This window comes from Lagopus muta, chromosome 17, assembly GCF_023343835.1.
Source record: "Lagopus muta isolate bLagMut1 chromosome 17, bLagMut1 primary, whole genome shotgun sequence".
In the NCBI taxonomy this organism is placed as follows: Eukaryota; Metazoa; Chordata; class Aves; order Galliformes; family Phasianidae; genus Lagopus; species Lagopus muta.
In genome coordinates, this window is record NC_064449.1 from 3814314 (window position 1) to 3835271 (window position 20958).

Sequence of the window (20958 nt, forward strand, 5' to 3'; positions counted from 1 at the left end):
TCAATTATTTTATATCCAAATCCATAATTCTATTTTTTGTGCAATTATTTTAGAAATAGAATTCATTTTCTACACGTCCTTACAATTCTGGAAACATTCTTTCAGACTTATTGCCTTAAATTCACTACAATAATTTAACATTGAAGAACGCCCAAATGGGCCAGAAGCATTAAGTGCACCCAGACAGATACAGCAATTCCTTTCGTATATCTAAGAAGAAAAAACAAACTGAGCTTTATGCTACTTCACCTTTGGGCATTCTCAATTTACCCTTTATGACAAGGAGTTAAATCCTCCTACATTTTTAGTTAACTGGTTGTGCTCTAACAAACTGTGTCTTATTTTAAGCTCAGTGCTCAAACTGTAGTGTTTACTGGTGCGTTACTTCCAAAGCATTAATTTATACATTAGAAAATTCAGCCTGAAATATTGCCTCGTGGGGCAAAAAAGAAACCAGGTCTTATAGAATATGCTGCGAAATTGTCTCCATCACTATTCAAATTCTATCTTTTAGTGCAAAGAACTCACAAAATTGAGCAGTTATTTCATATTCTCACTCAAACCTTTCTAGTAGACGTGAGAATTTATACTAGCAAGTAATAAACTTATAGGTATTTTCTCCACTTACACAAAGTAAAATGTAGCACTAATTATATATAAGTCAAATTCAGACTGCCACATTAAATGCAAGACTTAATGAAACAAGATTTATGAGCTTACAGTCTGTCCAGGAATCTCAAGACTGCAAGACTGGGGACTAAACTGCCCTGTGTCTCAGGCAGCAGTAACTGAGATGTAACAGGTGAAAAGTTTGCACAAGAGCTTGCAAAAATCTCATACCACCACTAGGAACCTCTTCTTTTATTCTGTTTCTCAGCAAAAAGATTTCAAATGCAGGTAGGAAAATGAAGTGAAATATGCAAAGTAGACATCAGTGCTCTTCCCACTTGAGAAGGACAGACATAGCAAAATTCCTTACCAGCCTGAAATGGAACCAGGGTTGCATGTGCCAACAATTCAGTACATCTGGCACACACAGTCAAAAGGCACAGTACACATAAAGAGCTTTCAATTAGCACAGAATAGTCATGGAATGCAATTATAGATTTCACTGAATTCCCTCCCCGCCCAATTAGGATTCTTCCTAATCTGATATTGAATATTTTACAGTGGTTCAAGTGAAACTTGAACTTTTTCAGACCTCTGAAAAAAACTCTCCTACCTCAGAAATCCAGTTGTTCTGCAGTCACTCTGAATAGACCTAATGAAGTAGCTCACCTTTCTGCATTATATATTCTGATGCATGGTGTGTTTATTTTGCATGGGAGAAGAAAATAGAGTTAGCCATTCTGCCAAAAGAGGACAGCATTAAAGAAGCGAAGGCAAATATATTTAAATTCAGCTAACAGACTGTTCTGTAGGTAAGAATCTTCCTCAATAAGCCATTTTTGGAGCAGAACACCTAGATTTGAAATGGAGGAAACTGATCCTGCAACACAAGCTTCTATCACCCTCACTTCCCCAAAAAGAAGCAAGAGCACACCCTATGCATATTTATTCTCAGAAATAAGTTGATGAGTTTTACCTGTTCTCGATGCCCACACTTGGCTGCCACTTGCAGTGACTGGAATGAAGAGGAGTGATTTCGGAGGGACAGGCAGAAGGACCATGCTGACTCCACATGGATAGTGCCCTGCCCAAGGAGTACGGCAGGGAAGAGACCAGGTCATCTGGTACATTAGATCCCCCTTTCAAACCCTGGGTAAATTGGGATATAAATAGTCTCTGGATGGTAGGAATATGACTGGTTAAGTTTCTTCTTCTTGTCCAAATCCTGTAACATCCAGGTGAAGAAAGTGCTAACACTGTATGAAGGCCAAGCATGGAGCAACTTCCTGTTCTTTCAGCTATGGCATTTCTTCCATGGTCAGGATGAAGCGCAACAACCCCTGGGGTTGTTACAGAGAGAGGGGATTGCAGCTTGTGATCTTGACTGGAATCTTCTTTGATTGCTGCTGCACCTGAACAGCTCTGAGAAAGGAGGAAAGTCCACGTGGAAGGTGGTGCAGGCATTTCTTCCAAAACTAGTTTATGGTGTACAGAATGCTGAGATGTAGTCCATGTGAGGTCTGTCACAGGACTGGAGTCCAATTTTATGTGAAAAGAAATAGGGAGCACTGGGGTATCCAAGAAAGAAGACAGAGAATTGTTGCTCGAATCTAAAGAAGGTATTTTGGTAGATCTCATTGAATAAAGTGCCAAAGATTGAAAGCTGAACATCTTGGTACACCAACTGTCAGCCCAGCGTGAGTGTAAGTTCCTGTTAATGCAAGAGAAAGCTTCCAATAGATTTTTAGATCTACGCTGGCTGTGCCTTGCAGCCGCTGGAAGAATTTCAGAAGAATACGGCAGGGATTCCAAGCTATGGATGCTTGTGGCAGGTACCAGTAATTTGCTGGCTAATGCAGACAGCTTGCTCAGCAATGCTGGTTCTTTGGTACATTTTCTGAATTTCAAGCTGCTCAGCAAACTGCACCTCTTGGCTTTCTGCCTCGGCATATGGACAAATCTCATGGCTATTTCCTTCTTCACTGTTGGTGATTTAGAGGCAAAGTACAAAGATTTGAGGACTGTGTTTTCCTGTTTAGGGGGCATTTCTGAGGGAGGCTCCAAAACAGTTGAACTTTTTGATTTTCTTATTTTTCTTACAGTTTCTAGTTGATATGACGTGGGAACTTTTTTGCATGTTCTTCCAGGCTGTATTTTCAATGGGAGAGGTCCTCTTAGTTTATTTCTAGTTCCAAAGGCACCAAGAATTCCATTATAACCTGCCTTAAGGTTCAGGTTTTCCATTTCTGAATCCTGAGTCTTTAAAAAACATGAACTAATAGTATCAGTGGTAATCTTTGGCCTTTTGATTTCTTGTAAAGTGCTACACAGTTTATTTTCATTGCTTCTCACAGCAAAAACTTCCTTTGAAGGACTTTCAAACTTTGTATTTCTTGACATCACCAACTCATTTGAAGAACTGCATAAAAGCTCAGAACTGTACAATACGCTTGGATGCACTGCAACTTTTGATTTCACTTTGTACGCTGCCTTTTTTTCTTGTTTTGCTTTGTCTGACCCATGCACTTTCACCCCCTCACACTTTTTCTTTCGTTTACGTGCCTGACATTTCTCTACTTTATCACGTCTCACAGAATCTGAAGTCTCATTTTCCACGGAAACTGAATGAGCTGCTACAGTGTCTTGACATCCTGTAATTTCCTTTGCATTATCTTTGCTTTGTGCATTTAATTTGTAAGGCACACATACTTCACATTGAACTGCATAATTTGGTAATGATTCTTTACAACCATTTGATAGCACGTTCATTTCATTATATTTGAATTCTGGTGAAGTTTCTGTATCAGATGCATCTGCAGTTTGACAGTCTTGCACAGCTTCTGATAGTAAACTGGTATCAGTGGAGCCTGTAAGCTTTGCAGCGTTCCTTTCCTTTGAAAGACTGTTTAGGTCAGGTCTTGGGATTTCTTCAAAACCTTTTTCATAGTTCTCTGTACTTAGAGTAATTGTTTTGCTACTAGACTCTTCTAAACCTTCTATTGAGGCCCATAAGCAATCTTCTCCATCAAGTAAGGAATGTACGGGCAACTTTTTTTTATGAGACACTTCTCTTTCCATTTTCTCTTCTGTACATGCATTCTTCAACTTCTCTCCAAAATCAGCACTTTTTGGTAAGGTCACATCCATGACTTTTGCAGTCAGCACACCATGCCTCTCATCTCTCTGCCTTTCTTTGTTGCATGCACAAACACTGAAACTTCTTGCACCTTTCAGAGAGCTAGCTGCCTTTTCATCCTCTAAAGATGGTATTTCAGTATTGCTGGCTTCTCTCTTAATGTACATTGTTACAGAAAAAGGTTTTGTCACTGAAGAACCTTTCCAACAAATTTCATCTGAAGATGAATCGCTATTACCTATGTCTGTATTCTCAGATGACACAAATAGCTTTTCTTTCTGAAGCAAAGAGTTAGCTAAGTTTGGAGCCGATGGTGTTTCTGAATCCTCATGAGTCTCATTAGAAGAATCCTGGATGTTAAACTTCCCAAAACAAGATGGACCCATGCCCTTGTTAGCATCATTTTCTTTACCAGGCTCCAACATTAACTGTGAGCAAGAATTATTTGAGACAGATTTTATTTTCAGATTTTTGTTTTCCATCTCTGAAGGTACACACATTTCTGGCTTATAAAACAGACTCCCATGAATTGATGAGGAGGGCAAAAATGAGACATTAACTGCTTGGTCCCCAGTTAAGCACTTCATCTTTGCCAAGGATCGCTTCCTTGCATTTCTTGAAATTACTAGCTCTACTTTGTCTTTCACAGATTTGATGGACAAACCATGCTGTGAACATTGTGATTTGCTATCAGGAAGGCTTTCTTCGTGAGTTCCTTTATCTGCTCTTCCACAGCCGTTCTCACTTTCTTTTACTTCTGTCATCTTCTCTTGAATTCCATCACTGACAAAACTGATGCATCTTGAGTAGTCTGCATTGGTTAAACCACTTGAAGACTCAAAATCCACTGCATCCTCTTTTAAAGTTCTTTGAAAACCATCTTCTCTTACATGTTTGTGACCTAACAGAGTCAGGTCATCACCTTTTTTAAACAATATCTGTTCATGTTGGCTAGAGCTGATTGACAGTTTAGCTTCCTCTGCAGAAGTAGCAATATACTGTAAACCAGTATTTGGTTCTTTGTTTAAGCTTTCTACATGTTGCTTTCTGCCATGAACCAGGCCATAGAACTCACTCTGATGTGCAAGAAACTGATTTTCCATTGGAGAAACGGTCATTTCTGTTTGGATAGCGTGTCTTGTTTGCATATTCATATTGTTGAGCAGCGGACATGCACCACAGATAGAAAAGCTGTACTCAGAACTAGCTGTGAGTGATGACATTCCTTTCTTCCCAGATGTGCCTAGTTCTCTCATCTTCAGAAGTAATGGAGAGTTGCAAAATTCAAAATTATGAACACAATTTTTTTTGTTCAAATTTCTGACTAATAGCTGTTTACCAGTCTCACTTCTCCAATTCCCTTCAGGAACTTTTGGAGAACTCACAGTTCTTATTTTATCAAATTCATGGGTATGGACAGCACACATACTAAATTGTTTTCCTGCCTCATCTTTGTCACAAATAATTTCACTGCAATCTGTTAATTTACAAAGATCAAATTGTTTCACATTTTCAGATTTCATATTCTTATTCATATTCTTATTTGAAATCTCATCTACTAAGATAGCAGGAGGTTCCTCTGCATCATAAGTTAGGCAAAACATGCTTTTTTCTGTGGAAATATCATTTATCCCATGCAGAGCTACACATCTATTGCCCCAATCATCTTGACAGGGAAGAGATCTACATGACAAAGGGCAGCATTCTTCCAGAAAAGTGATTGTCTTTTTACTATTACATCCAACTGAATCTTCTCCTTCCAAACTATCATTTTCAATCTTCATCTCAATATCAGCCTTAAAAAAGTTACTGTTCAGGACAGCATCACCTACAGGTGTACTACTTGGTAAGATACTGGAAGTAGTGGAAGCTGTATGCTGGTCTTTTAAAGTCTGATTACTACATTTCCACGTGTTGCTATGTTCATTTTCTACACTCTCCACCTTCCCTTCTGAAGACTTCTTGTTCTCCTGGGAAATGTTGCCTGTCATACTGGATTCATCAGAAGTCTTGGGATTTATTGAGGACGTGAATTTGTCTTTATGCAGCACAAATTCAGCAACTTGTTCTTCTGTTTTCCCAGAAGAACCAAACAATTCTTTTCCAGATAGATTATCCTGAACCTTGTCCTTGCTTGCAGCTTCATTAGCAGTACAAAACGGACACTCATCACAGTGAGGCTCTCTTGATTTTTGTGCAAGAGGAGGTAGAATTACATTTAGTGTATAAATCAAATTAGTTTCTTTGTCAGAAAACTCTAACGTATTACTCTGGGATTCCTGCTCAAACAGTTGTACCTCAGGTGAATCATCTTCTAGCTTGGCAGAAAGATCCTGACAGTCATGCCTAGTGGGAAAAGAAATTTTACTGTAGGCCTTATAAATGCCTACATCTGTCTGTACAGTTTCATGGGAAGCAGTGCTATTTGTTTCCTTCAACAGAACACTTTCTTTTAAATCGTCCTTGCACAGATCACTTACAGAAAATTGCAACTGGTCCTTTTTCCACTTACTGGCTTTTGACGGAATTGTTTCTAATTTTTCTTTTGAGAACTCCTCAGAGGATGGAGCAATAGAATTGAAAACTGATGGATGACAGTGCTCAACATCAGCACTCTCTCGAGCTTCAATGTTACCCCCCACAGCAATTTCTCTCTGGATCTCAGCAGCCTCTTCAAATTCAGAGATGTATGACTTACTTGTACTATCATTTGTTTCCCCATCAGCAGTTTTATCACTAGATAATTCTTTCTTACTTAGCAGTGAGAGATGTCCTACTGGCATGGACTTGGAGGTGCAGTTCTTTACAAATCCAGTTCTGTGACCATAATTAGTCTGACTTGTCATGCTTTCAGGAAGATGCTTTTTTGAGGTTTCATTGATAATTCCATGGATTGCAGTACTGTTGTTGTCTAGTGACACATTTCTGAAGTCCAGATAACAGACGCTTTCCAGAACTGAACACATAACTTCAGAACTTTTTATGGAGAGCATTCTACAACTTCCTACTGATGATAACCTAACAGGTTCATTATGTCTACGTGGAAAAACGGTACAGAGGTCACAAGTATTGTTTTCTTCATTGTGATGATAAGTGTGACAATTATCAAGTGATGTATTGAATTCATTAACGAGATTTTGTCTAGGCAACTTTTCTTCTGTAGTCTCCAAAGTAGATACCACATTGCTCCCTGTTCTCAATGAGATGTCAGCATGGGCTTTCAACTCATTATATTCACTTATTTCTTGTGAGTGTTCTGTTGTTGATTCAACGTCCATAACTTTTAAAGGCTCTATGAAATCTAGCCTGGTGGTTTCTGAAACCTCAGCTCTAGCCATGACCGTGTCTATATTTGGGCATTCATCGCTCTCAGGTAGAAGACCTTTACTCACACTGCCATTCTGGTATCCTGCTTTACTAAATATTCTAGTCCCATCAGCCTTCATACCTTGTGCTTCTTCAGTAAGCTTTGGGAGAGTTTCAGCTGTCACCTGAACATTTGCTTGGTTTTCTCCTGCACAAGAAAAATAAAGCAAATCAGTACTATACAATGCATTTGGAAGGCATTTAGCTTACTATGTTTCTCTTGATGATATACACACTATTGTGTATAGTCTGTCTTGGTTATCAAAGCTTTTGAAGAAGTGAGAATTGAGGCTAGCAGTTCTAATACAAATCATTTTAAAAAAGCAAACAACTCCATCACAAACCTAATGTAACAAATGTAGTCCTTTTTAGTAAAGACATTCCACGTGAGCAGCAGATATCCTGTATTTTTCAGATTCCTCTGATAACGAACCAGAAGCAATACAGGTTGTGTAACTCAATGCATTTGAAGTCTTGGTCCATCATAATATTTATTTGTTACATCAAAGCTGGGTACTTTATCTCCCGTATTCTAGAAACATGGCATTGAGTTGCCATTTCCATTTCTTCTTCCTTGAAGATATTTTTTGTCATAAGAAATCTACAGGAGGACAACCTATATCTCATTCTGTCCAAACAATTTGGATTGTTAATAAACATTTTTGTAAAGTCATGAAGAGAATGACAAAGTTCAAAACTGAAAGTTGTTCAATATCCTTATATTCAAAACTTTACATATGCACTCATATTTCTGCACATCATTTTCATACTTCCAACTAAGGATCAAGACCAAATGGTATTATTAAAAAGTAATATTACAGCAAATTAAGACAGGGAAGTTGGACAGGATGACCTTTAGGAGTCCCTTCCAACTCAAACAATTCTATGATTCTATGATTTCCTCATCAACAACAAGGCATGAGAGAGGAAAAAAAAAAAAATAATTACTAGCTGTAGGCCAAGTGACAAAATCATTTGGAGCCAGAAAAATTACAGCTCATAATGAAACTAAGGATGAGTTTTACTATATTCTTCCTTTGAATTCTGGACTTGTAGTTTTCTAAAAATTAGAAAATGGATGAGTCCTATTTTTACATCTTTGTTATTACCACTGTTATGTAAGCCAGCTCTGAAGAATAAGGAAATGCAAAACGTCTGCTACCAACAAGAGCTTCTGGTTTGGGTAAGTATTCCAGCAAAATAACTAACACACATCTTTTCTGTAAAAAGTCTTTAGGAGAGTATACAGGCTATTGTAGAAAAGCGAAGGATGAAACTTTCATATTGTTTGAACAATGCAGAGAAATAGTTTCTACTGTAGAACAAATTCAGTGAGTCATCTTACAATTTTAAATCAACAAAAAGGAATCTGAGAGAAAAGCAGGGGCACACAACACACACAACACACCACAAATACGCACCTTTTGCGCAACAGCTAGCTGAAGAATTCACCTCATGCTTGTTTAGATGAGGATCCTCCTGGAACATGACAAAAATTGAAGTGGATATCGATCAGTTTTCTGAAACATTTCAGGGACTGCACCTGCTCACCTAGGTTAGCTCTGTCTGAGAACGACAAACCTCAGAACATGTAAGGCCTTCTACAGGCACTTGCCATTCCTTTCTGGCCCTATCAATCAACAGCAGCTCAGCACTGAACAGTGATGCATACAGAAGACATATTTAGCATTGTAAAATGCTGTTGTATTTAGCAGCAGAAAAGTATTCCCATGCAAGCAGCTAAAATGTAGGTAGTTTAAATGGAAATTGTTGCAAATATGAATCAGAGGAATAATCCAGTCTCCAAGCCTTCCCAGGCTGTTACTGTATGCTTTTGGTAAGATGCATGTCTTTCCTGTTATGTACTAGAACTTGCCTTCTACCATTCCCTCCCTTGGCTCAAAAACCACATATATCCAGAACAAGTGACTTAGGTTTTGGAAAAAAACACAAAAAAATCCCAACCCAATCCAATAAACCGTCTCAATATTTGAAGTACATGAGAGTTCATCTTGGAAACACGACTATGGAAAAACGAATTATTTTCACAACTCTTCAAATAAATCAAACATATCAAAAAGGAAAATAGATGTATTTAAAATGACAAAATATTTTGCTATTCTGCAACATTGTAAACCATGCAACGTATCCAGATAGGCTGGTGTATGTTCAGTCAGCATACATTTTTTTTCCCCTCCCCTGTTCTTCTATATATAAAAACCCTGTTTACAAACTTCAGAAAAATGATCAACAGGAACTAAAAAAATCTTGACGTTTTAATAAAGAGTTTTGCAACCCTTCAGTTGATGGTAAACTATTTGGCACATTTTTCAGCATGTCTTTGCCTAAAAACATTTTTATCATCAGCCTTTGCTACAGAGGAGGAAAAATAAACCATGACCTTGTGAGCTCCTTATTTGTAAGGGAACACTAACAGTTCACTAACTCTTGCTTTGTTACAAATTATAATTCCAAAAATGAAGAAGAATCTTCATTTTCAGATTAAAACTGAAATCCTGTAGCATTAAAATAGTTACCAGACTGAAATAGCTGTTACTTAGCAGTTAGTACTTTGACTACAAATCATAGTTGTAAAATGTGCTGTATCCACAGAACACAGATATTGGCATAAGAGCTTTCTCAGTTGTTTCTTTCTCCTTTTTAGCCACCAGTCAGCTTTAGTCTTTTCTCTGTTACATACCTGCTTTCTTACCATTCCAGTGGTACTTAAAAAAACCTTGATTTTTTTAAAACACCACTGGTCTACTCAAATATAATCAGTTTTTCACTGGACCTATGATAATCTCTCTAAGGACACACGTGACTGAAGTCACAAATAAGTAGAAAATCACATGGACAAAATCCTGTGTGTTGTTGTGCCAACCTTAATTTCCAAATATCACACAGATATGTTTTTTTTTCCTAATTTGCTTACTTGTTTTAACCATTTTTCCCCAGGTTTTAGAGCACAGCATTCAGCGCGGCCCTCTTCAGTATCTTGTGCCTCTTTATCTCCTTGCTGGTATTCTCCACTAGAACAGTCTTGTTTCCAGCGAGTTTGTTTGTTTTCTTCATCCTTTTCAGCACCTCCATTGTGTAGTAATTCTTTGGTAAGAGGTTCTGCTGGCTCCCAATGACCCTCTCTGACCACATCATCCACATGCGCTGCTTCCTCACCAAAGCCTTCTTCCTCCAAAGTCCTGTGGTGCTCTGATGACAGCTCACTACTGTGGGCCAGCTCAGGTGTGGACACATCAGGCTCTGCATCTAATCCAGCACCGGGCTCAGACACAGCCATAAGGCCAGCAGGGATGCTGAGCCCCTCGTGAAGGTCCTCAGTGCCAGTACAGGCAGAGGAGTCAAGGAGACATTCCACCCCAGATGAGAGCATGGGGGCAGCTGGAGGCCCACTGTCTTTCACAGTTTACCCTAAAAATAAAAGCAACCTTAAATCAACAAAGATAGGAGTAATCTCAGAAACGAAAGCTTTACTGTTCAAGGTTCAAAGATGCTCAGAGCTGGAGCACCCTTCCTATGGAGAAAGGCTGTTGAAGCTTGTTTAGCTTGGAGAAGAGAAGGCTCCAGGGAGACTTTACTGCAGTGCCTTTCAGTACTCGAGGGGCGCTTATAAACAGGAGGACCGACTTTTTACTCCATCTGACAGCGACAGGACAAGGGAGAACAGCTTTAAACTACGAGAGAAGATATAGGTTGGATATTAGGTGAAAATTCTTCACTCACAGGGAGGTGAGACTCTGGAAAAGAAGAGCTGTGCGTGCCCCATCCCTGGACGTGCCTGAGGCCAAGGGCAGCCCGACCTGGGGGCAGCAGCACCCGGCAGGGCTTGGGGCTGTAAGATGCCCTCCGATCCAACACCACCACGGCTCCGTGACCCTGTAACTTCAGGGGGCTGAGAGCTATTAGGGCACCCAGGCCAAAGCTTCGTTAACAGAGACCAGCACTGCCGAGCCACGCTTCTACAGCTCCAACTGCCAGGGAACCCCGAAAGCGCCGCAGCGCACCTGGCGCTCGCAGCACGCTCTACTTCCCGGCTAACCCGAAGCGACCTTTTCCCTCCTGTCACTTTTCGAAGCTTTCAGCTGTCGCAAAGCCGCAATCCCGCGGCTCTTCCAACCCTCAGAGGCGCTCCGCCCAGAGCCCCGCACCGCGGCGGGACGTGACGCGACGCACCGCCGGCACCGGGCCGCCCCCAGCAGCGAGGGCCCGACCCGACGCTCCCGGAGCCGCGGCAGCCGCACGGCACGCTCCGGACGCGGCTTTGTTCGACGCGCGGCCCGGCGCCTCCCAGGCCTCTGCAGCCCCGCGCAGCGGGACAAGGCGGCCCCACCCGGCGAAGCACGACCACCGCCCGTCCCGCCGCCGTTACCCGCGGCCGCCCCGCTCCTCGCCGCTCCACGGCCCGCTCACATCACTTCCTCATCCGGGCCCGCCGCCCCCTCCCCCGCGCGGTACGGCCGTTACGATGGCCCCGCCCCCGGCTCTCCCCTGCCCCGGAGCCCCGCCCACTCCGCCGCTCGGTGGCGGGCATCACGTGACGCGAGGGCCGGAACCCGGATGCGGAAGTGGTTCTTGGCGGCGCCGCTTCCGCCCGGTCGCTGGCGGGAGGTTAGCATCTGAGCTCGGCTCGCGCCCCTTAGCGCCGTCCCTTAGGCTTTGGCTCGCGGCGTTGAGTCGCGTTTCTCCTTCAGTCTCGGGGTTCTGGGCCGGGTGGGCTGTGAGAGTGGCGGGCGAGGCCTCAGCGCTCCTAATGTCCCGTCTGCGGCCCTGAGGAGCCCGGGAGCGGCTGACAAGAGCGGGTCGGGGGGAGCGGGCGCTGCATCCCGCTCTTCGGCACCTGTGGGGGAAGCGTTGGTGTGGGAGCGCAGCTCTAAGGGTGGGTGTTGTGAGGAGAAAAGCGTGTGTTCTGGTGACGTGTCTGTAACCGATGTGGAGAGAAACTTGTCAGTGGTGGGTTTGGTTTGAAGCACGCTTCTGAAAAAGTACGCTGTGAAGGTCGTGCGCTGAAATAGCGCGTGGTGCGGGTGAGAGCAGAGGAACGGGATGTTGGCGGTGCAAAACCGTGAGGGACGGCGCTGTGTGGCTCTGGGGGGTCTGGGTGCTCCCTGCCTGCCTGCCTGCAGCGCTGGGCTTCTTCCTGACATAGAGAAGGTTAAACTTCAGTGCAGACGCTGCTGTCAGAGCCACTGAAGAACAGCTGTGCTGAGACCTGTGCTTGCTCTCGTTTCTGCTGCAGATGTGCAGGATGTCCTCCGCCCTTTTTACTCGAAGTAACTGAGAAGGACAGGAGCTCAAGATGAGAACCAACAAGGTGTACAAGCTGGTCATACACAAGAAGGGCTTTGGAGGCAGTGGTCAGTGTCTCACTTTGCATCAGTTTGACCCAAACTTACTGTTATTGAAAGCTCTGAGATGTGTATTGCTCTTTTAACAAAGCAGTGGAGGCAGTGCTACCTGCTGCAGTGTGGAATGACCAGTTCTAACAGTAAGATACAGCAGAATAAAATCAGGTTTATTTTTCAGAACAGAATAGAATTCCACTTGTAAAATACAATTCCTTCATTCTACTTCTTTTCCTTTTGTTTTCTTACTTTTTCTTTAACTTGTACCTTGGTCCTTTCTTAACAAAGAGTGACAGACATGCCAGCGAGTTACTGCTGCATGTAGACAGGTGTAGGAACAAAATATGTGGTTTTGTGAACTCAATACTGTTTAATTGCCTACTTTCTAGTTGTAGGCTTAAAATCACTTCATTGTACTGAAGTTTATTAGCAAGATTCTGTGGATACCTGAATTCCTGCTGGTACTCTTTACGTGTAAAATACAAAAGAAGATTATACTTGTGTAGTGAAGGCATGCTCTCTTGCTGAACAACTCTTCCATAAAAGTCCTTTGATTTGAAAGAAAAGCTTTTTCTCACAAGATTGTCCAGACCAAAATGGCTGTGGGGGTGTTGTTTTGTAGTGAACGTGGTACGTCAGTGATGTGTTAATCCCAGTGTGAGTGTCTGTGTTTGGTGTGTATTTGTTCATTGTCACATTCCTCATTTGCTTATGTTTTGCAGATGATGAACTGGTGGTGAATCCTAAAGTATTTCTTCAAATCAAGCTGGGAGATGTTGTGGAAATTGCACATCCAAATGATGAATACAGGTGAATTCTCCTTTTGCTGATAAGTCAAGTGTGGTTAGAGCAATGAAAGGATGTGTTGAAGTGCAGCAGGTTCTACGCTGAGAGGCTTTGCTTCAGCATCTGCTGTGTTTTTTTCCTCAATAAAAGAGAAATAAACTGTAGCAGGAGCTCTTGCTCAAAGCAAAGTGCATGTAATCCTTCGTGCTTGGTGTTTCACTGGGCAAGGTCAGTGATGTCTTTCTCTTCACAGAGCTGTCATTAGCTAGCAGTTATTCTTCTATCTGTTGCATCTCCAAGGAAGAACTCAAACTTCTTGGTTTGCTATAAAAACATAAACCTGCAGTCTGAAGGCTCATCCTACAGCATATACTAAAAAAGCAGGAGCATAGCTGTGTTAGATTCTGAGATGATCTTGTATGACTTCATTTCCCGTTTAGAGTGTCATCTTTACCTAAAAAGTACCTTATAGTACCTTACAGTTGTAATGGGTATAAAGAACAGCATGGGGTCGCAAGCAGAGAGGATGGTGTATTGAAACCTTCTGGAAAAGGATAACGTTTTTGTTCAGCTTATTCTGTTCTCTGTGATCCCAAATAGATTTGATATAGGTTTAACTGGAGTACACTCTTGGTATCTCAACTTGTCTGCCTTTTTTCTTCCTTGCATGCTACAGCCCTCTGCTCCTGCAAGTGAAATCACTGAAGGAAGACTTGCAGAAAGGTAAAACCCTAGACTTGTGAAGTGCACAGTAAAATCATAGACAAAGATTGTGTGGTTGGACTTTAAATATCTGCATTACTCAACTAATGTAACTTTTAAAGAAGCTGAGTGCTTTGTTTATCCAGGATGAGAGGATGATCATTTCCATCAGGAAATGGATAGCCAAATTTTAAATCTGCTTTTGGTTCAGTAATGTTGAGTAAAGTTTGGAGGGGAAAAAATACAACAAACTTGAGCCTTAAATTTTTGTATCTGCACTCTCTGACTGGATGTCTTCTCTTTTTGCATTTTTCTGGCATTAATGAATTCATGCTGAACTTTGTGTCATCCCCATTGCTTTGATTTTAACGAGTCTTAATTTGGGCAATAATTGAAAGAAGTTTCTGTCTTTTGCTGAGGTCCTAAGTGTTTCATGACGACCTCATTGTATTGCTTTTGTATCTGTAAATGCCTGACACCTTCTGCTTGTGTTCTCTGTCCTTTCTCCTTGCTGTGGCAGAAACAATAAGTGTGGATCAGACTGTTGCACAGGTTTTCCGACTGCGGCCGTACCAGGATGTCCATGTGAATGTTGTTGACCCAAAGGTGTGTGGCTTGGCAGTTTTTTTCCATCTGTTAGCTCATACTGGGGCTCTGTAAACTTCCATTCATAGTAGTGTTGGGGGAAAAAAGGCTTTTTTTAATTTTTAATGGAAGCATCTTTATCCATCTTTCTGAAGAAAGTGTGGTTTGGGCTCTTGCACTTTTTGTGTGTTTGTATGGGTCCATTTCTTCTCTCCCCACTATTTCAGCATTCCTTTTGAAGTTTTTGGACCTGGTTAATAGGAATTTAGACATTTCAATTACATTTTCCTTCCAGTAATTCAGGATAACTCAGCAGAGGGAAGAGAAACTCATAAGTGCCCCAGTCCAAAGAAAAGCCATGGATTTGCATTATTTGATATTAGAGTACCTTGTAAAAGAAGCATCTCTTGTAAATGTCCAACTGTATGAAGAGCTTCAGTTGGAGTTGTTGTTCAATACATGACAAAACATATGCAGGAACTGGGTTTCCTTAATGCTATGAGCAGTAGAATTTGTTTTTTATGCTTTTGGTTTGATCTGAGAGTTGTAGCACAGATAGTCCTGGGTCTTCTTCTGTGATGCAGTTTCAGGTACATGCACAACTTTGGTGGCTGTTCAGATGGGATTTCCTCTTTGTCTTGCAGTACTGACTTGCTTAGAACAGCCCTCGATGCAACATTTGGCTCTTAGCAGAACAGAAAGGTGCTGTGTTGAAAACAACCAATAAAATCTAATCAGTGTTTTTCCTCTATTTCCCAGGAAGTGACCTTGGACTTGGTGGAACTGACTTTTAAAGATCAGTATATTGGCCGTGGGGATATGTGGCGACTGAAGAAAAGCTTGGTAAGGCCCATGCTGCCCTCGTTGTAGGGTGAGGTGATTTTGAGAATATTACAGACCTTTTTCTTCGCTGACTGTAGAAGAAAATAAGCTTTTTACAGAGAGAGAAAGATCAGTGTCAGCAGCTCCTGTGGAACTTCAGCTTTAAGCGGTACCTTAGTGTTGGAGAAGTGTATGTAAATAATAAGGAAAAAAATGACATTCCCATCATTTCCTACTCTGTTGCAGTAATGTTAGTTACTGCTTTGGGTACTGAATGCTGCTTAGTGGTTTTTTCCCCACGTTCTGAATTTTAATGATTTACTACCTTAGGAAGGAATTGAATCCAAATGTCTTTCAAACAGAAATGCTGCAGTGTTCTCTCTCTGATAGCACTGCTAATAACTATCTATCAGATTTTTTTTAATTATTTTTTTTGTTCCTGCATCTCTGAAGCACACTTTTCGACTCCTGTAGGAACAGTGAATTAGAGAGAAGAGCCCAGTCAATTTCAGCTCCTGTTAAAAACTGTTTTCCATGCTGCATTTGAGAGGTTCTGGTTTTCATGCTTTTATGGCCCAAGTCTGGTGCTCGAGCACTTTGTTTGCTTGCTTGTTTGTTTTCTATGCTAATCTGTCTGCTCTTTCTAAGCCCACTGTTCTGTTAACACCTGTAACTGTTCTTTCGTAGGTCAGCACCTGTGCATATGTTACCCAGAAGGTGGAATTTGCAGGTATCAGGTCAGTGTGTTATGTTTATTTAGTCTTGGATATGGGGAAATTAGAGAGCAACACAGAAATCTCTGCCCTCAGAGCCAAGTGTGAAGAGAAGTGCTTTGAGCTTAGCTGTGTTTGTAGCATTTCCAGCTATTGGTGAGAAATATACACTGCTAGGAAAATGTTGACTCTGTGATCTTCATATTCTCTCTAATAAATACTTTGCACTTTTTTTCTTCCAGGGCACAAGCAGGTGAACTGTGGGTTAAGAGTGAGAAAGTCACTTGTGGATACATCAGTGAGGACACACGGGTAAGATTTTGGGCAATAAAGAAAAGGAAGTCTTTTCCCTTGCTAGCTTTTCGTTAATTCTGTCTTACTGACAGATGGTGTGGATCACATGAGCTGCTTGTGTAGCGAGTTGACAAATGGCAGCAAATTAAGGAGAATGAGTGATCAGTGAAGTTCAACTGTTCTTCACTGATTGCTCTTCCCTTGGAGGGGGAATTCCTCACAGTGCAGTGGGCCCAGTCATGTCACTTACTTGGTAGTTAACTTCCACGTTTGGCACTTGTTGTGAATGTACCTTGTTTGAAAGATGTTTAATTCCCCTGCAGGTGGTCTTCCGCTCCACTTCTGCCATGGTTTATATTTTCATCCAGATGAGCTGTGAAATGTGGGATTTTGACATCTATGGTACGTGGTTAACTGGCTTGCCTGGTTCTGAGTGTGCAGGACTGCAGCTGTCCTTTCTGCTGCTACTAGAAAACAGCCACTATGATACCTTTCTACCACTTGTAGAAAACTAAAATATCCCACCTTTGGTGTAGGCATTGCTCTGAGGTATGCTGTGCTGTTCTCTTAGAGCCTTACTCGCAGTGCCACGCTTTCTTTCTCCTGAGTGCCCCATAATTTTCCTGTTGTTACTGTAGTGCCTGGCTGTCATTATCAGCAACTAATTCAAGGGGACCAGCTTGAATATCAAGCTTGCAAAGGTTTTTCTGTGTTGCAAACGTTTGGTGATGAGGGCTTGGAACCCTTAAAGCAGAAATGAATGGAAGACCCAAGCAAAGAATATCTCGATATTACAGATTTCTCTTGACAGTGGCTGGATGGGAGAGCTCTGCCTTTAGGTCAGGGGAAGGTTGCTAAAAGTATTCAAAATTTGAGAGGTTAGAATGAGTTTCTTAGCTCTGTCATTGCCCTATTGTTTTTTCTGCCTTAGTTCTTTAGCAGCTTTCTTACCCCTTCCTTTGACCATGTGCTTAGGCATATGTAGCTGGGCAGCTTTCCAAAGCAGAGCAGGGGATCAGTTGTGAATGCTATTTCTAAAAGATAGTACAGATGCTTTCCCAGCATGTTGTAAATGTGTTGGAAGAGCGGATGTAAAGGTCAGATCCGTGTGACAATACAACAGTTTTGTTTAAATCATCTGAAATGTAATCCTGCTTTTAAATCTTTTTTTATGCCCTCTTTAATACTGTTAGCATTCAGTGTGCACAGAGCAAATTGCTCTGATCCTAATAAAAAATAACTCCTAGAATCTCAGTGTAAAATACAGCCTGTAATTGAAGTAGTTGCTATTGTTTGATGTTTGGGTGTGATTACTTTGCAGGGGACTTGTACTTTGAGAAAGCTGTGAATGGTTTCCTTGCTGACCTCTTCACAAAATGGAAGGTAAATAGCTGCTCAAGTTCATCCTGTTCTGAAATAAGATGTCAGTGCCATCTTCATGAATCCATCGAGCTGCCTGTTTGAGGAAGGCCCACGTTGTGTCAGGCAGCACTAAGGTTTACAAAAGCATGAGACATGGCTCCTGGGCAGCAGAAGAGTGGTTACTGTAGGTCAGCTGGTAAACTGTGTGTGCAGGTGGCTCCAGTACTGCTCTATTGTATCTGCTGTGGTTGTCATGCAGTTGGTTGGTTTGGGTGGCAGGTCTGACTGCCCTTAAGTTGCTACATGTGTGATGCAGGTGCAACTCAAGTTTGTTTTGCGCAGTCTTTGTTCCAGGGCTTAGTTCCCAATGGTTCCCTGGCATTATGTAACCCAGTTGTGTTGCTGGTTTGTAGACTGGGGCCACTGGTGGTGTGTGAGCTCTTGGAAGCGGTGCTCTCTGAAACAAACAAAGCCTCACTATCTTTTTGCAGCCGAACAACAAAGAGCCATCTCCTGTTTCAGTGCACGCCTTGGCTCACAGCAAGGTGCAGCTGCTGTTGGCAGCCCTGCATTAGGGGAGAGGGTAGGATTGGAGGCTGAAATCCTTTTAGCCACACAGCTGTGGAGAAAGCCTGGGGCAGCAGATTTCTATGGACGTGAATAAGTGAACTGTAGCAGTACTCAAGACATACAAAATCTGCAGTCTAAATTGGAAGGGTAGCTAGACAAGGCAAAAGAGCCTGAAACCCTACATGTGTAACATCTGTGCAAAGTATAGCTCATAACACTCACAAATGTGGAGAACTACAAGTTTGATTCATTTTCATTGTGCTTTTTCTCCCCTGGAGATTTACTGGGAGCACTGCATGATGTGTATAAGGCTTCTGTTCTGTTTTTGGTACTAGTGTACCATGTTGGATATGGGCCTGGGTGATCTGGGGGCTCTCTCTGACCAGGGCTTTTCAAGCTTTTCCTTTTGCATGGGATGACCAATATGCTCTTTCCAGCTCATTAATTCCATTGTGTGTATTAGCACTATTACTGTTCAGTGAGGTTAGTGTCTTGTTTCCATGGAACTGTTAGGGGCATCTATCTGAACAGTAAGACATAACAGTATCACACTGCTTTCAGTGAGTAGTTTATAAAAGCAAACACATTGAGTCAGCTGTGTTTTTTTACACAGAAATCTTGTATCCTGGTAACTACAGAAGGGAGTTGCTTTAAGGCTAATGGAGGATGCTTCCATTTAATGCACTAAAGCCTAGCAGAACAGACTCCTCAGGACAGAGCTTTATGTTATTTCATAGAGGCAGACACAGTCTTTTTGCCTATACATAAATACAGCAGTACACTTTTATCTAGGTCCTACATGTGAGGTATAGAGGGTGTTACTATATGTGTATGTACTGAGTGTTACCCTTTTGTGGGTGAAAGTTTTTTTTTCTGTTCTTCCTGGACAGGAGAAGAATTGTAGCCATGAAGTGACAGTGGTTCTATTTTCTAGAACGTTTTATGAAGCAAAATGTATAGGTAAGTAAATTCTGTGTTTTCATGTTATTGTTTTTAACCTTTCTCCTCTCATCAGAGATTTTTAGTGTCTGGCAAAGACTCTTTCTGCTGTTTTTTATGCCCATGTCAAAAGTGTTCCCTACCAAGCACAATGGATACACAGCCACTGTCATGACAGTACTGCAGTAAAAACTGTACTTGGAGGAAAATGTGGCAAATTTTCCTTGTACTCAAGCTGTCATGTTGCTTTAAAAGCAATTTAAATGTTGTGAGGGACAACTAATATTTATCAGAGACTTTCCTCTTCAGTGGGAGTTAACCACTCCCTGCTAGAAAAGACAACAGGCATTTCTGTACAAGAACTCAGTGTGATTGCTGTGCTGCCTCCATTTCAGATGAGTTTCCTGAAACACATCGTGCATCCATCCGGCAGGATCACGAGGGGAGGTTTTATGAAGATTTTTACAAGTATGTCTTCTTCCCTGTTCTTTCAGCTGTCTCACAGTGTATGCACCACCCTTGGGGAGAACGTCGTGTTGTTAGCTGTAGGACCTTGCTAGGAATTAAGATTGTGAAAAACGTGCATGTCTGAAAGTGGCAGCACTTCCCATTCTGTGGCCACACGATCTTGTTTGCTATGTTAGTCTGCCCCTTGGGTGTGAGTGTGGTTTGTATTCCTGTCATGATACTTACTGAGCTGTGCTCTTTCTAGAGTTGTAGTTCAGAACGAGAGACGAGAAGAGTGGACCTCATTGCTTGTGACCATTAAAAAGCTTTTCATCCAGTATCCTGTGCTGGTTCGACTGGAGCAAGCAGGTGAGAGGAAACCCCTTTCCTGGGCTTTTTACTCTCTTAAAAAAAAATCTTTTAGGAAAACTGTTTGTAAACTCCAGCTTTGGTTGGAGTCTGATGTTGCACTACTTAAGTGCTCTCCTGAGTAAGTTGTTTTGCTCACATCTTTCTGTGAGATGCACCATTTTTGCCTGTAATTTGTTGAGGTAATAGGCCTTAATACCACTGCAGTTACAATTGATTTATTTTTTCCTTCTGAACGCTCGTCCAGAGGGCTTTCCTCCAGGTTTCAATTCTACATCAGCACAAGGGAACTACTTGGAGGCCATAAATCTTTCATTCAATGGTAAGTTATGAACAACAAATAAAAATATACAGAGGAGGAGCCACTAAAACAGGTGCAAGTAAATGGTTGTGGGCTTCTCCTGCCTGTTCCTTAACGTCACTGAGGAGAGAGAAATATGAAGTGGTTCAACTGTCATTTCCTGCTTCAGAAGAAAGTTTCTAATGTGTGTCTCTGGAAAAAACAGTGACTCTCCTAATGGAGTGTTGGGTGGTTCAGGAACCAATGCAGGGCCTTGTTCAGATGGAAATGTTTCTCCCAGCTGTGGGTATGTGTGCAAACTTCTTGCAACAGAAATGAAATTTCTTAATTCTGTGAGCCTTTCAAAAGCAGGCTGATCAAATGTTGCTTGGGTCAAGGTGATCCATCTTTTTTTAGCATACAGGTGGATTTAATTGTCTGGAAGGGATCCCAAAAGATGTGCTTTTTTGTGACTCTTTACATCAAATGTTTCTATCCTCTGAATGGCTGTATTTACATGAGAGGGGGAGCACAGCACGTTAGAGACCAGTGCTGACCTTTATGTTATGATGTAGGAGGGGTTTATGATGTAGGTGGGGTTTGCTTGTTTTCGAAGCA

General features: G+C 41.8%; 2 protein-coding genes across 13 annotated transcripts in view; one reads left to right on the forward strand and one right to left on the reverse strand.

The window, feature by feature from the left end:
• The window catches only part of PRR14L (proline rich 14 like), a 17702-nt gene extending 6092 nt beyond the window's left edge, over nt 1-11610 (reverse strand). Inside the window, exons 1-4 of one of the 2 annotated variants that reach the window (XM_048963715.1) lie at nt 11499-11610; nt 10047-10540; nt 8533-8590; nt 1586-7259 (exon numbers count right to left, since the gene is read on the reverse strand). In XM_048963715.1, the coding sequence (XP_048819672.1) occupies nt 1586-7259; nt 8533-8590; nt 10047-10502 (6188 nt within the window). In that variant the 5' untranslated portion in view covers nt 10503-10540; nt 11499-11610. Of the gene's footprint in view, nt 1-1585; nt 7260-8532; nt 8591-10046; nt 10541-10852; nt 11314-11498 lie in introns of those variants that run through there. The other variant, XM_048963714.1, reaches the window with a different exon arrangement.
• Nucleotides 11611-11662: 52 nt separating this feature from the next.
• Nucleotides 11663-20958, forward strand: part of DEPDC5 (DEP domain containing 5, GATOR1 subcomplex subunit) — a 42064-nt gene continuing 32768 nt past the window's right edge. For 10 of the 11 annotated variants that reach the window (XR_007380284.1, XM_048963716.1, XM_048963721.1 and 7 more), the window contains exons 1-14: nt 11744-12005; nt 12366-12483; nt 13194-13281; nt 13934-13980; nt 14480-14565; nt 15304-15387; nt 16054-16103; nt 16322-16391; nt 16697-16775; nt 17695-17756; nt 19196-19265; nt 19640-19712; nt 19957-20060; nt 20308-20382. Coding sequence is in view for 10 of the 11 variants with exons in the window: in XM_048963716.1 (XP_048819673.1) it covers nt 12426-12483; nt 13194-13281; nt 13934-13980; nt 14480-14565; nt 15304-15387; nt 16054-16103; nt 16322-16391; nt 16697-16775; nt 17695-17756; nt 19196-19265; nt 19640-19712; nt 19957-20060; nt 20308-20382 (946 nt within the window). In the remaining variant the exon portion in view is untranslated. The other variant, XM_048963717.1, reaches the window with a different exon arrangement.